The 16,135-nt window shown below is 44.7% G+C and overlaps 1 protein-coding gene across 1 annotated transcript; it reads left to right on the forward strand.

Moving 5' to 3' along the window:
• The first annotated feature begins 12,473 nt into the window (after positions 1-12,473).
• LOC103887841 (40S ribosomal protein S15-like) lies at positions 12,474-13,180 on the forward strand. The gene is given in 3 exon segments (XM_031665953.1): positions 12,474-13,000; positions 13,003-13,049; positions 13,052-13,180. Coding segments are annotated over 3 exon segments (471 nt in total). The 5' UTR covers positions 12,474-12,705.
• Positions 13,181-16,135: the final 2,955 nt, after the last annotated feature.

Genomic DNA, 16,135 nt, shown 5'->3' on the forward strand with positions numbered 1-16,135 from the left:
TCTCAAAAAACTAGAGATGGGCTGGGTGTGATGGCCTATAATCATACCTATAATCCCAGCACTTTGGGAGGCTGAAGTGGGAGGATCACTCGAGTCCAGGAGTTGGAGACCAGCCTGGGCAACATAAGGAGACCCTGACACTACAAAAAATTTAAGTTAAATTTAAAAACTAAAAATAGAATTACCATATGATCCAGCAATCCCATTACTGTGTATTTACCCAAAGCAAAATAAATCAGTGTATCAGAGGGTTACCTGCACAAACATGTTTATTGCAGCACTATTCACAATAGCATAGATATGGAATCAACCTAAGTGTCCATCAACAGATGAATGGATAAAGAAAATGTAGTATATATACACAGTGGAATACTACTCAGTTATAAAACGAATGAAATCCTGTCATTTCGGCCGGGCGTAGTGGCTCAAGCCTGTAATCCCAGCACTTTGGGAGGCCGAGACGGGCAGATCACGAGGTCAGGAGATCGAGACCATCCTGGCTAACACGGTGAAACCCTGTCTCTACTAAAAAAATACAAAAAAAACTAGCCAGGCGAGGTGGCGGGCGCCTGTAGTCCCAGCTACTTGGGAGGCTGAGGCAAGAGAATGGCGTAAACCCGGGAGGTGGAACTTGCAGTGAGCTGAGATCTGGCCACTGCACTCCAGCCTGGGCGACAGAGCAAGACTCTCTTTCAAAAAAAAAAAAAAAAAAAAAAAAAAAAAGACATCCTGTCATTTGCAGCAACATGGATGGAACTAGAGGTCATGATGTTACGTGAAAGAAGCCAGGCACAAAAAGACAGATATTACATGTTCTGACTCATGTGGGAGCTAAAAAAGTTGATCTCATGCAGGTGGAAGGCAGAATGATGGATAACAGAGGCAAGGAAGGGCATGCGGGTGGGAGAGGGGTAAGAAGAGAGGTTGGTTAAAGGGTACAAACATACCGTTAGATAGAAGTTATAATGTTCCACAACAGAGGAGAGTAATTAGCAACAATGTGTTATATATTAAATATTTGAAAGTAGCTAGAAAAGAGGACTTGAAATGTTCTTAACATGTAGAAATGATTAATGCTAGGCCGGGCACAGTGGCTCACGCCTGTAATCCCAGCATACTGGGAGGCCAAGGTGGACGGATCACCTGAAGTCCGGTGTTCCAGATCAGCCTGGCCAACATGGTGAAACCCTGTCTCTCTACTACAAAAAGTACAAAAATTAGCTGGGTGTAATGGCATGCACCTGTAATCCCAGCTACTTGGGAGGCTGAGGCAGCAGAATTGCTTGAATCCAGGAGGCGGAGGTTGCAGTGAGCCAAGATCGCACCACTGCACCCCAATCTGGGCAACAGAGCAAGACACCGTCTTAAAAAAAAAAAAAAAGGATTAATCCTCAAGGTGATGGATATCCCAAATGCCCTGACTGGATCATTACACATTCTATTCATATAACAAACCAGGCAAGTCTAGCTTTGGTGTTTACAGCAGTGCATCTCTGAGTAAGTCACTTAGTCTCTCTGAATGTTGACCTTCTGGTCTGTAAAATCAGGAAAATACAAGGATTGGGAAAATGTATGTAAGGCATTTGGTATATATAGGCACCCAATAAATGGTTGTTATTTTGCAAAAATCACATCATTCATTTGTTTCCATTTTATTGTAAATTTTTCAAACACACAGCAAAGTAGAATTTTACCTTGAATAGCTGCATACTAACCACCTAGATTCTACCATTAGCATTTTACTAACATTGCTTCTTCACTTATCTGTCCATCTCTTCATTCTTCTATTTACCCATTAATCTATCCTATTTTAGTGATTCATTTTAAAGTAGACTGCAAGCATCAGTACATTTTCCCCTAAATACTTTAGCATGCATATCATTAACTACAGTTCAGTATTTGGTTAGCTTTTTCATTTGATGTAAAATTTAGATACAATGAAATGCATGAATCTTAAGAATACATTTGCTGAGTTTTGATGAATATAGGCCGGGCGCGGTGGCTCAAGCCTGTAATCCCAGCACTTTGGGAGGCCGAGGCGGGCGGATCACGAGGTCAGGAGATCGAGACCATCCTGGCTAACATGGTGAAACCCCGTCTCTACTAAAAATACAAAAAACTAGCCGGGCGTGGTGGCGGGCGCCTGTAGTCCCAGCTACTCGGAGGCTGAGGCAGGAGAATGGCCTGAACCTGGGAGGCGGAGCTTGCAGTGAGCCGAGATCACGCCACTGCACTCCAGCCTGGGTGACACAGCGCGAGACTCCGTCTCAAAAAAAAAAAAAAAAAAAAAAAAAAAAAGAAATATACAACATTTGTATCACCACCGAAAGTTCCCTCATGCTGCTATAGCAAGATGTCCTAGATTGGGTGAAAAGGAGAAAAGAAAGAACGTTCCCTCATGATCCTTTCCAGTCCTTTCCTCTTTCACCCCTACAAGTGATCATTGCTCAGATTTTTTTTCCCTCTGTTGATTACTTATTATAGAATGTCATTTAAGTAGGATCGTATGCAGGACAGTTGTTCAGGTGGCCTCAGACTGAGCCAGTTATTCCCTTTTTCTTGCTTGTAGTGCTCAAGGATAACTGTAGAATATGCTGCAAATGCAACATCTTGACATAAGGGGAAGCTGGCCAGAACAACCTGGGCTTTGTGCCTGTTCCCCACTACCCAGAAATAGGATTCCTTCAATACTCTGGCCCAGTGTGTCACAGTACCCCTGGGTCTAAAACCCAGAGCAGGCTGCTTGCTGCCTTCAGCTGCAGTGCAAGTAAGGCATTCACAGTCAAACTCATCCACCCCAGGCAGTTTTCTGAGCCTTGTGGGACTGGGTCACAACGAATCCTAGGCTTCTGTTATCCTTGCTGCGTTATCTGTAAGGAATAAACCCACTTTGTGTAATTTGTATGTGTGGCTCTTCTGTCTTACCAGACTCAGACAAGCAGTGTGCGGTGAACTTGCTTCTCATGATATAGTCTGTACTCTTATGTAAGGCTCCTTTCACTCAGCATAATGTTTTTGAAACTCATGTGATTAGTGTCCTTTTTTTTTTAATTGCTAAGTAGTATTCTACTGTATGAACATGCCACCATTTGGCCATTATCTTGCTATTCATTTTAAATAAATACTGGTTACCTTCCTTTCCTTATGGTGGATCATCATGAACAGTATCAACTGCCACGAAACTCAACCAGAAGGGAATCGGCATCCCTGAGAAAAAACACTGAGCTAGTGAGGGACGACACTCCTTACACTGTAAGATCTTCCGTTAGTTCTTTAGATATAGCATGATCAGAAATAGATTAGATTTTAATTTCCTCCAGGGAGATCCCTCACTTTGTCTTATTTTTATTCAGTGCATTTCCCCAGCTTCCTCCACCATGAAATGACTTGGAGCCAATTAAGAGCCTTCTGCTTCCTCATCAGTAATATTTATGACTATGGAAATGTTTATGATGCATGGAGAGAGCTTGGGTCAGGTAGGAGATCAAGCTTTTGCTGTCCTTGTAAATGGGATTTGTCTCCTGCTTGTTTTTGCCAGAGTTGTAAAATGGAAGAGTACACATGGTATAGTTTAGGGTTGCTTTTTTTTTTTTTCCATCTAACCTTTGCATTCAGGCTGTGGATTATTACTGACCTTCGTGCTTGGAATGAAGGAGGCATTTTGGTTTTCTGGAGACTTTGGTCGTGTCACCCCCTTTTTCTGGGCCTGCTGTCAAACTCCCTGTCCAGGCTAGAAGTGTAACATGCTAGGGGAAGGCCTTTTTAAATCCAGTAACAGAAATTTCTGCAATCTGTATGAGGCTTAGGAGCTGCTGGAAGCCACCTAAATGTATAAATGTGGAACGGCTAGAGTCATTTTGTGTTTCTGGTAAAATTGCCAGGGAAGCAATTCTTTCACCCCAGTATCCATTTTTCTTTATCCTCCCTGCATGCCTTTATTCCCATCTCTCAGGAATTTCCTTTCTCCAAGTCTAAGGCCTCCACTTGGACTGGGAACCCATCCTCTGCTACTCAGACCTGGCCCATCTCTGTTGCTAAGAACTCCATTGTAAATGTGGCTTCTCCCTTCCCCCTTCCCCCACTGCCCCCAAACACTGTTCGCATCTCTCCTATAATACTAAAATATGTTTATAAAAATAAACATTTGTATCAGGAACTCATGTATCCAAACAGATCTATTTAGGAATGCCTCCTATGTGCCAAGTCGCCCTTTCACATGACTGCCCTCTTCTCTTCGCTTCTGGAAGTCTTGAAACCTGCACTCCCTGCCGTAGTTTGCCCACGCCTTAGTCCTTCGCAGCCTTGTCCATTCTTACCACTCTACTGACAGAGTCCCAAAGGTTGCCATCGGCTTCTCAGCTGGCAGACAGGGCAGGCTGTCCTCAGTCTTGCCTCCTTCTGGTCCCGATAACCCTGTCACCTTCTGAGATGCAGCAACATCCCATCACTTCCCACAACCCTACCATTCTGCCTTTTCCTTTATTGGATTTTATTTTTCCTCCCACATCCTAAAAGTGGTCATTTCTCAAAGTGATGCCCTTGAACCGATGTCATCCCTTCTCCAACCACAATTTCAGCTCTCCCTGTGGGCGGCGCATCCTGAGTCTGTGTCTAGCTCTAACCTCCCCTTGGATTTCAGACCCTAATTCCAAGTTGCTTTCTAGACAACTCTTCCTGAGTCACTTTACCCCTAAAACCAACCTTCTCTCCTAAGAGGTATAAAACATGGCTTCTGCCCCCAGGAGCTCATAATTTAGTCAGAGAGACACACATGCAGATTTTGAAATGTTCTGTAACAAACCCTGAGAGCTAATTAACATGAAAGGTGATGTTCTAATGAGAGTCATCCCACATGACAAAATGTTAAGGAGTGGTACTATCACCCTGTTCTTACTCACAGTAGAGAGAAGTTGTGGGCTCCATTGCCCAGGAATGGTCGTATAGAATCTGGGTCCCACCAGTGAGGAGGAACAGAAAGGGATGTTCATTCCAGACATGCACGGGAAGGAAGGACCTTTCAAAGAACGTTCTTTTAACCTATATTCAGCCACACTGGGCATGATGCTTCTTGACCTGAGGTAGAACTGCTCCCTTAGGGAGATTTTGGAGGCCCTTTTGTTGTTAATTGTTACAATGACTGGGGGATGCTAACAGCATTTAGCGCCTGGAACTCAGAAATGATAAATGTCCTGCAATGAGCGGGTTAGTCCCATGTCCAGCCAGTAGTGCCTAGGTTGAAAAACAACACATGTTGGGTAATGGGAAATTGACTCTTCCCTGTCCTCTCCATGCTCCCAAGAACTCCATTCTGGCTTGTGAAAAACCAGTCATGGAATTACCCATATATGAAAGTAACTAATGCCCAACAGACAAACCAAACAGTTGCCTAGGGCACTAGCAAACTGAGAGACAGAAGGAAGGGTAAGTTCAGCTGTAATGAGCTTATTCACAATTTTGCAGGCAGAAAATCTAGGAAGTCGCTTTTAAAAATTTTAGCATAAACTTTAATGTTAAACCAAAAAATAAAATTTTATTTTGAATTTCATGTGCTGTAAAATTGGATTTTGAATTTCATGTGCGAGTCCCTGTAAACTTGTCAGTGCTTAGGGCAATAAAGACATTAATCAGGTTGTAGGAGTATCCCATAAAAAAGCTATAAATGTGTGATTGAGGAGTTGCTGGAAATATTCACGATGCTGACGAGGCTCATCTCAGGAAGGCAAGACTGAAAAGGAGCGTAATTAGGAAATCTAACCAGTGAAGCTCTATGTTGTCTGGGGGAAGACAGTAAACAGATGATGAGAGACCAGTCACTGGTCTGTTGGTCAACAAATAATTATCCACTAACTACTGTGTCCCAGGCACTGGGCTGGGCACGGGGATACAGTGGAGAACAAGACAAGTCCCTCCCTTCAGTGTGTTTACATTCTGGGGTGGGGGAGGGGAAAACAGACAAAAATACCACAGACACAGACCCATTCATACACACCCAGACAGACGTGCAGATGATCACAGGTCAGCAGAAAGCCTAGAGAACAGTGAGTCAGAACCATTTTGCAGGTTTTTCCAGCCCTCTCAGGGGAGGTCAGTGGCCACTTGATGATGGGATCCCTAGGTCTCAGCAGGGTTGGTGGAAAGGAACTTTGAGGCTACCTACCTTCCCTTGTCCCTGCACACCCTGTCCTAGCCCAAGGTGCTGAACTTGGCAGCGTCATCCTGTGTGGGACAGCATGGTGGGGGGCATCCAGCACTAGGAAAATCCCCAGGGTCAGAGCTGGGAAATCTGAGCCCTACTCAAGTCTGGGTGGCTAGGAGCAGAACTTGACCAGGGAGACGAGGCCTAGGAAGATCCTGATTGCTCACCAGGTAAATGGCTGGAGCATGTGTTCTTGCCTTATTAGCTGTTGGGCTTGCAGGGGTGTGGTCTGATTTAAAGGAACTGGGAACTATTTTATGTACAATTCGGCCTGGTGTCAGGTGTGTGACTCAGAGTCCCAACAGGAAACAGATGTCATACTCATTAGAGTAACTCAAGGAGGGTGAGCTGAACAAAGGTGTGGGTGAAGTGGTGGGAACCAGAAGGGGTGTTGGGGTGTTTCTGCAGCCCGTAAGCTGAGCTGTAACCACTCCAGGCCCAAGTGAAAGGGGAGGGAGTGGACAATGAAAGGAGGAAGTAAAAAAGTCATGTAGAGGAAGGTAGATATGACAGGGTTACCTTGAGAGAGACTGAGGGGCAAAGCTAGCCTTGGGCCTTCTCATGGGGAGGCAAGGTCCTCATGGGAGACCTTGTTCCTCTGCTCCGCAGTATTCGTGGGCTTCCCATTGGCCAAACCCAGTGAGAAGTCAGAGGACAGAGTGAGCAGAAAATAAGCAGCGCATGGTGACCAGTAGCCAAAGGTGCAGACAGTCCGGTAACACCATCCATTGTAAACCAGGAACCCAGTCTCCCAAGAGGTTAGCTAGCTTTAGGAAGAAAGAGAAACTATGCACCAGCCTGGCACCTGCCCTGATGTGACTCTATCTTGCCTACCTAAATCCATTAGGTACACAATGTTCCCCTTTGGAGCTGTCTACTTCTTTCTCCCCATGCCACACTACCTGTGGCCACCACCTTCTCTAACAGCTTTGCCATCTCATCCAGTCCTCTCTTGACCATGCAACCATCTCTTTCCAACGTGCTGGCCTGGGCCTATCACTTCCTTCCCTAACACCACCTCACCACAGCATCCAAATGAAATCCACACAGCTTACCATGGCTTATGAGGTCCTTCATGGTCTCACTGTGGTTTACATTTCCAGCCTCATTTCTTGCCAATTCTCAATCTCCCCTCAATAAATGCCCCTCCTCAAATCCATCCCACTATGGTCCAGCCATACAGAACTGCTCGCTGATCCCTCTTTGACTCCAGGGCCTTTGCATATGGTATTTCTCCTCCTGAAAGTCAGGAAGTCGATTCTAATCTAATTCTTTCTCATTCCTCATTCCTCTGTTGCTGGTTGGGCTAGACAAGAGTTCTATGCTGTTCTTATATGCTCCCATAGCACCCTGGCCCTGCTCAAATAATACTTTTTAAAAATTAATTCAATAGATATTTACTGAGTACCTGTAATGCACCAAGCCCTTCCCACCTCAGGGCCTTCTCCCATGCTGTTTTTCCGCTTGCACATTTATCCTTTTACTCTTCATCTAGGTAACTCTTACATATTCTTTGAGTCTCTGCTGAAACGTTATTTCCTGCAAGAGGTCCCCACCCCTTTTCTCTCCCACAGCATCCTGTATGACTTCGTTTATTTGATGTGTCTCTCTTTCTCTCCACGTGGGAAGGGGCCAGGTCTGTTTCATCCATGATTGTGTTCCCATCCCTAGCTCAGAACCTGGCATGCAGCAGGCACTGGTTACATACGTGGTAAAGGAGGGAGGCAACAGGGTTCGCCCATAGACCATGACAAGGAATAAAGAATTGTATGTTCCAGCGGTGAACTCAGGTTTTGCGGAGCCTGAAGCTTAGACAATTTGAGGGTTCTCTTTTAAGAAAAATACAAAATTACAAAAACAAAATTAGGCAGAAAAGTGGACCTTTATGTAGATTGGGGAAAGAAATAATAAATTGTAAAGCCTTTAAAGTGGAAAAATACTTCAAATATCACAAAATACAGAAAAATGTTTTTGTTAACTGCCTAGCACACTGCAATAAGTCTTTCTCCACATTTTTTGGCTGAATAATACTCTTTTATTGCCTCTTCATATGTAACGATTCTGTAATATTTTCTATATAGAGAATGGAATGAGAATTAAGTCCTCTGGCATAATAATTATATTTATGATTGACGCAATGCATAAACACATGTGACCACAGCCAGACATATTTGTTGTTTGCAGGACCGCTACAGTTTGTATCCTACAAACACAGAAATTCTGATAAATTATATTCGGCATTTTAAAAAGGGGAAAAAAAGGAAAGCATGTAATTGTATCGCCGCAGTACTCAATATATATATGCCTAAGGTATATGACTATGTATCAGTGAGAACCGGATTCTGCACTTACAATCTTACACATCTGATGTTTGGAAGAATTTCCTACAGACTAGCTTTTGGCTCTATACAGTTCAAATCCTGTTTCTCCTCTATTACCCACATGCTTCCAGGGCCAGGCTGCATAGGACACTCGCAAATCCCATATGGTCTTTGGCCCTGCATTTGAGTGTCATAATGCCAGGTAAGTCGGCACCATGGGCAGTAAGTGTGTTTCTGGGAACCATTTCTGCACTGAGATGGCTAGCAAAAGCCAACTCTACACAAAAGTGACTGCAAACCACCTAGATATGTCCCATAAAACAACTGTATCCCCAACTTAACTTCCCCCAGCCAGATCGCAAAAATGTCCATGGCCACTTCAGTTCTGGGCAACATGAGGGGGAGTGTGACAGAGGGGAAGTCTGAGTGGAAAGAGATAGCAGTCTTAACTGAGTGTGGTTCAAATAGCTGACTTCGGCAAGTTTCACAAAACATGTGATCGCCACAAACACATTACTAGGGTCCCCTTTGGAACTTGTCCTAATGGGCGGCCCTAAAGCTTAAGTTTTATTAACTTCATGGTAAAGTTGCCGCTGCCTGTATCGTATTATTATGTGTGACCCCTGGCACCACATCTGGCACATAGTAGTTGCTTAATAAATATATGCTGAGTAAGGAAAAGTGTTGCTTGGCCTCATTACCCAGGAGATAGTCTTTTCCCCCAGTAGATCTCATCCCTTTATTGAAAGCTGGTGCTCAGAATAGTTGATAGACTTATTGGAGGCACTGGGAGGAGAAAGAAAGGGACCGCTTGGTGGGATAGGCTTTCCCATCTCCCCATCACCGGGCAAATAAACTGACGCCAACACATCAGCCGCCCTCATTAGCAGCGAAGCGGCCCTGGCTGCCCTCTTGGGGTCATTCTAATTGGCTCTAATCAGGGAAAGCCAGGTCTGGGCTTTATAAAGTGACAGCAGCTCTACTGTTAGAAGAGCAGGTAGAAAGGTCATACCGGAAACACCATTTCCAAGCACAGAGTAATTACAACTCATTCTGGCTTTCGCAGCTATGCTGAGGAATCTTTATTTGTCCAGCCCTGCCGATAGTGGTCTTCCGGCTTCCTGCTTCCATTTTCTTCCTTGTTGTGAGGCAACAAGGGATCCCACACACTTTTTTCTTCATGGCCTTGGGTCCAGCAAAAAGAAATCTGGATTCCTAAGGGGCTGACTCAAGGGGTCTCCGGTGCTGAAGAATTAAGAGTCTAAAATTCTAGGGTAAGGAGAGTAGGCTATGTTCTAGACAGGCGAGACTCTTCGGAGGACCGTGGTTTCAATGTGCTGGTGACTGAGAAGCAAATACACTTCCTACTCTAGCAGCCACTTGGCATGTCCACATTGTATGCCGCACTCTCAGCAAAACCTTCCCGGACCCCCGGGCGGTGAGCCACTCCTCTGGGCTCCCACAACATTGGGCCCATGTCTCTATTACACGATTCACTGCACTGTCTTTCATTTACTAGCTTAGCCATCTGTCTTCCAAGATGGACTGCCAGCTCCTCAAGGGCACTAACCAAGCCTCATTCGTATTTATATTTTTGGTTTATTCCCTTGCACAGAGCCTAGCACTTGGGACATATTGACTGACTCCTCAAAGGAAGGGAATGGAAGACACTGGTAATAAGAAGAACCAGGAGCTTCCAGACAGCTGAACACATGGAGGGTGGTGCACCCGGAGAGGACACAGAAGCTCCATGCTCCTACCCCCAAATCACGCTCTGTGTCTCTTCATCTGTATCCTTTATAATAAACCAGTAAACATAAGGTCTATAAGAAAGTAATAGGGTTAAGTGATGTCATAAGGGCAAGGCCTTATCCCAAAGGACCGTTGTCTTCATGAGAAGAGGACAAGACACCAGGGAACATTCTCTCCACACAAGCACAGCCAAGAGGCCATAAGAAGACGCAGCCAGAAGGCAGCCAACCACCATGAGGGAAGACAGCCCTCATCAGAAACCAACCCCGGTGGCGTATTGATATTGGATATAGCCTCCAGAAGTGTGAGAAAAGAATTTTTTTTGGTTTTTTTAAAGACGAACTGGTGTGGGCAGAGAGTTTTACAGTAGAAATAGCAGGTCAAAGAGGTAAAGTTTGGTCTTGGGAGTAAACTGGTTCAAATTCCAGTTCCACCACTATTTTAATGAGGATTAGATTTGGCTATAAATGACAAACCCCAAAACAATAGCAGCTTAAGCAAGTTAGATGTTTACTTTTCTCTTTCATGTAAAATTTTGGAGGTGGCCAACTCAAGATTCCCAAGTTAGCTCCAGCGTGTCCTCAGGGACCAAGGCTCCTACTCCCCTGCGGCTCTGCTGTTGATGGCCTTGATCACATCATGGCACTGGCTGGCACCCTCTGGCTCAAGCTGTCATGTCTGCATTTCAGCAGTGGAGAGAAGGCTGAGAGTTCCAGGAAGCCGCACATTCCGCTTTTGCTTATATCTCCTATTGCCCACGATTTAGTCACAAGGACACCTAGCTTCAACAGTCTGGAGAATGTAGTCATAACTCCAGAAGGCCACATGCTCAGCTAAAAATGAGGGTCTATTACTGCACAAGAAGGAGAAATTAGATTTTAGAGGAAAATAGTCTCTGTCATACTAGCTGTGTGACTTTGGGGAAATGAATGAATCTCTCTGATTCAGTTTCCTCATTCAAGAGTTAGAATAATGCAAGCAAACACCTTAGCAAAGTGCCTTGCATTGATGAAGGGTTGAGCTATTATTTTCCTTTGGTTGTGGCTAGGCTGGCAGGTGGCAGGATCCCTCACAGGGAGCGTGTACACGTAAGCCTGCCCAAATCTGAGTTTTTATTCGTGCCACTTACCAGCTCTGTGACTTGGGGTTACTTGACCTTTCTGAACCTTAGTTTTCTCATTTATAGAATGGAGGCAGCAATAATCCTTTCTTTATAGGGTTCTTGTGAGGATTATTTGAGATACCATATGTAAAGCATTTCGTAGAGTACTAAGCAAGAAAGACTCTATAAGTGCTGGCTTCTTTTATTATTACTAGTCAAGACAAGCCCTGAGTGACCTTGAGATTGACCATGAAGAGGATGCTGGAGAAGGTTCCATAGGATTCTGCCTGGCCACCAGACTCCAAAATTCAACTCAGTCTAAGGGGTGGGACTGAGGCTGTAACCAGGAGGCAATAAATTAACTTGGCCTCCAGTGACTGTATTAGGACGCTTGCATTTTGAATTCTCTCCAAACACAGCTGACCTTAAACGCAACGGGAACATCCTCTGCCTTCCTGCACGTTTTCACTCCCTCAAACTGTCAGCAATTCTCATCTACAGGGTGCCTTTCCCAAAGGGCTCAGGCAAGAAGCACCAGGATGAGGAGTCCTAAAGTCAGAAGGAATTTCTGGTCCCAGTAGGACCTGGAGGGCTGTGCCCAGGCTGTGTATAGGCTGGGACTGCCTGTCCCCTCAGGCAGAAGTTGCAGAGGAGCAGAAAATAAGCCTGGATCAGGTGACCCAGACTTCAGCTTGATGAAACAAGCAAAACACACTATTTCTCTTTAGCTCGGCTCCTGGGATTAGCGGTTAGGTCCCCAGAGTATACTGGGTGTTTATTCTCGGAGACACGAAGCTCCAAGGAGTAGCAAGAGTCGGAGGCACAGGGCCTCCCCAGGTAGCTCACTGTTCTACTTCTTGCAGAAGCCAAAGTGGGATCATCTGCCATATACCCTTCATGTTCACACGCTGCTTCTCAATTCAGCACCAACTGAGCAACTGCCAGGGGTCCCTGAGAGACAGGAAAGACTGGGTGGGAAATGGACGACTGCAGCCCTGCTGGCTCCCAGGCTTCCAGGCTCCCAGGCTCCCAGGGCACCCTTCCCACTCAGTCCTACTGACCACCATAGTGACTGCTCCATCAGTTACCATGGCCGCTCGGCAACCTACCTGTAAACGAAGCCATTGTTTGATCCCAGAAAACTCCCAGTTAAATCACAAATCTGCTGTTTTTCTGCAGTCTGCGAAGAGGATGTATCACCTGAAGCGAAAAATTGTAAACAACCTAAATGACTAAGGGAAAGGGATTGGTTGCACAAACGATGATTCTATCATTTCAAGTAATATTAGGTGGCCATTAAAAAATATAAATCATTTTTCTGAGGATCCGGCAAGATGGCAGAGGTAGAGCAGAAGAAGAAGCGGACCTTCCGCAAGTTCACCTACCGCGGCGTGGACCTCGAGCAGCTGCTGGACACGTCCTACGAGCAGCTAACACAGCTGAACAGTGCGCGCCAGCGGCTGCGGCTGAAACCAGGACTGCGGCGGAAGCACCATTCGCTGCTAAAACGCCTGCGCAAGGCCAAGAAGGAGGGACCGCCCATGGAGAAGCCAGAAGTGGTGAAGACTCACCTGCGGGTCATGATCATCCTGCCCGAGATGGTGGGCAGCATGGTAGGCGTCTACAACGGACCTTCAACCAGGTGGAGATCAAGCCGGAGATGATCAGCCACTACCTGGGGGCGAGTTCTCCATCACCTACAAGCCCGTGAAGCACAGCCGGCCCGGCTTCAGGGCCACCCACTCCTCTTGCTTCACCCCCTCAAGTAGTGGCTCAGCTAATAAACGCACACGTCTCAAAAATAAATAAAATAAATAAATAAAAAATATATATATAATCATGAGGATATATATATAATCATGAGGAGATACATACATATATAAATTCGTGAGGATTATGTGGTGACTTGGAAATATGTTTATATTATGATGTTCAGTGAAAATACAAAATCTTATCTCTGCCATGAGTGCAGTGGTAAAAACTATATGTACATCTGGATAAAGAAAAACACACCAAAAAAGGGAAAAAATGGGCTGGGAGGACGGTGGGTACAATTTCCTCTCTCATGTATTCTGGTATCTATTCCTGCTGTTTGTGCACTAAGTAAGAAAATCATTTTAAAATCTTGCTCACTAACCTATCAATGCACTTTTACCTTCCCTCAAAGAGGAAAAAGCCTCATTCACTGAAATTTGCTAGTGTAGCTCCTTTGCTTATTTTGATATCAACTTTTCCATCAATATTCTCAGGAAAAGATATGACTATTTTAAGTTGAAAGCAAACCACAGATGAACTCAGTTCCCTGGTCAATTCTCCTCCCAGTAGGTGCTGACAGTTAAAAGCAGCTCCTTAAGGGTCAAAAACAGCTCCTTAAGAGCCAAACCCTGCAGTGAGGCCTGTAAACAACTTAGATTCTTCAGGTGCTCTCAGCGTTTGAATTCCTGGATCACCTGCGGCAGGCTCACCTGAAGTAGACATTAGAGGTGGGGCTGTTCTGCACCAGGAACAAAGCTACTCAAAAAGTCTTGGCTCTTTGAATTTGGCTGAGTGAACAGGAAAAATAAGAAATCATCACTTTAAAATGACCCAGAATTTCGGGAGCCACTTTAATGCCATTCCTGCCACCAACTCATTGTGTAAGCCTAAGCACATCACTCAGCCACTCACCAGACTAAGGGAACAGATTGTAGCCTGCCTGTAAATGGCTGATGGACAGAAAAACATGAAAATGATGGTGCTAAGCACTTTGCAAATAGGAAACAGAGTCCATTTGAAAGAACCTGGGATCTGGAGTCAGAAAGTCTCCAAGCCAAGCCAAGATCTGCCACGCATGAACACTGGGATGTCAGGCTATTAGTTTCTGAGTCTGTTTCCTCAGTAAAATGGGGATAATACTCTATGCAACTGGATTGTTTTGACACTTAAGTGAGTTTATGAGAAAAAGCTTTGTAAATTGTAAAGCACATGTATTAGTTTTTAGGATTGCCATAATAAAATTCCACAGACTGTGTGGTTTAAACAGCAGAAATTAATTTTTTTTTTCACAATTCATGAGGCCAGAAGCCTGAGATGACGGTGTCAGCAGGGTTGGTTTCTTGTGAGGCCTCTCTCTTTGGCTTACAGACAGCCGCCTTCTCTCTGTGTCTTCCCATGATCTTTCTTGATGTGTGTCCGTGTCCTAGTCTCCTCTTCCTGTAAGGACACCAGTCATATGGAATTAGGTTCCACCCAAATGACCTCATTTTAACTTCATTACCTCTTAGAAGACCCTATCTCCAAATACAGACATATTTTGTTTGTATTATTTTACTTGGCTTTATTATGCTTCACAGAAACTGCTTTTTTCACAAATTGAGGGTTTGTGGCAACCAGCATTGAGCAAGTCTATTGGCATCATTTTTCCAAATACATGTGCTCACTTCATGGCTTTGTGTCACATTTTGGTAATTCTCATAATATTTCAGACTTGTTCATTATTATTTCTGTTATAATCTGTGATAAGTGATACTTGATGTTACTATTATAATTGTTTTGGGGTGCCATGGACTGTACCTATATAAAATGGCAAAATTAATTGATGAATTTGTGTGTTCTGATTGCTCCACTGATTGGCTGTTCCCCAGTCTCTCCCTCTCCTTGGGCCTCCCTGTTCCCTGAGACACAATATTATTGAAACTAGGCCAATTAGTAATCCTAATATGACCTTTAAGTGTTCAAGTGAAAGGAAGAGTTGCATGTCTCTTTCCACCAAAAGCTAGAAATGATTAAGCTTACTGAGGAAGGCATGTCAAAAGCTGAGATAGGTCAAAAGCTAGGCCTCTTGTGCCAAACAGTTAACCAAGTTGTGAGTGCAAAGGAAAAGTTCTTGAAGGAAATTAAAAGTGCTACTCCAGTGAGCACACAAATTATAAGAAAGCAAAACAGCCGCCGGGTGTGGTGGCTCACACCTGTAATCCCAGCATTTTGGGAGGCTGAGGTGGGTGGATCACGAGGTTAGGACTTCAAGACCAGCCTGGCCAACATGGTGAAACTCCGTCTCTACTAAAAATACAAAAAAATTAGCTGGGCACAATGGCAGGTCAGGAGTTCGAGACCAGCCTGACCAACATGGAGAAACTCCATCTCTACTAAAAATACGAAATTAGCTGGGCGTGGTGGCACATGCCTGTAATTTCAGCTACTTAGGAGTCTGAGGCAGGAGAATCACTTGAACCCGGGTAGAGGCGGTTGCAGTGAGCCAAGATCGCGCCATTGCACTCCAGCCTGTAATCCCAGCTACTTGGGAGGCTGAGGCAGGAGAATCACTTGAACCCGGGTAGAGGAGGTTGCAGTGAGCCAAGATCGCGCCACTGCACTCCAGCCTGGGCAACAGAGTGAGACTCCATCTCAAAAAAAAAAAAAAAAAAAAAAAGCCAAACAGCCTTATTGCTGATATGGAGAAAGTTTGAGGGGCCTGCATAGAGGATCAAACCAGTTACAACATTCCCTTAAGCCAAAGCCTAATGTACAGCAAGGTCCTAACTCTCTTCCATTCTGTGAAGGCTAAGAGAGCTGAGGAAGATGCAGAAGAAAAGTCTGAAGCTAGCAGAGGTTGTTTCATGAGATTTCAGGAAGGAAGCCATCTCTAAAACATGAAAGTTCAAGGTGAAGCAGCAAGCAGCAACTTATCCAGAAGATCTGGCTAAGATTATTGATGAAGGAGCCTGTGTTAAACAACAGATTTTCAATATAGATGAAACAGTCTTGTATTAGAAGACGCCATCT

The sequence above is a fragment of the Papio anubis genome, chromosome 1, assembly GCF_008728515.1.
Source record: "Papio anubis isolate 15944 chromosome 1, Panubis1.0, whole genome shotgun sequence".
NCBI classification, from domain to species: domain Eukaryota; kingdom Metazoa; phylum Chordata; class Mammalia; order Primates; family Cercopithecidae; genus Papio; species Papio anubis.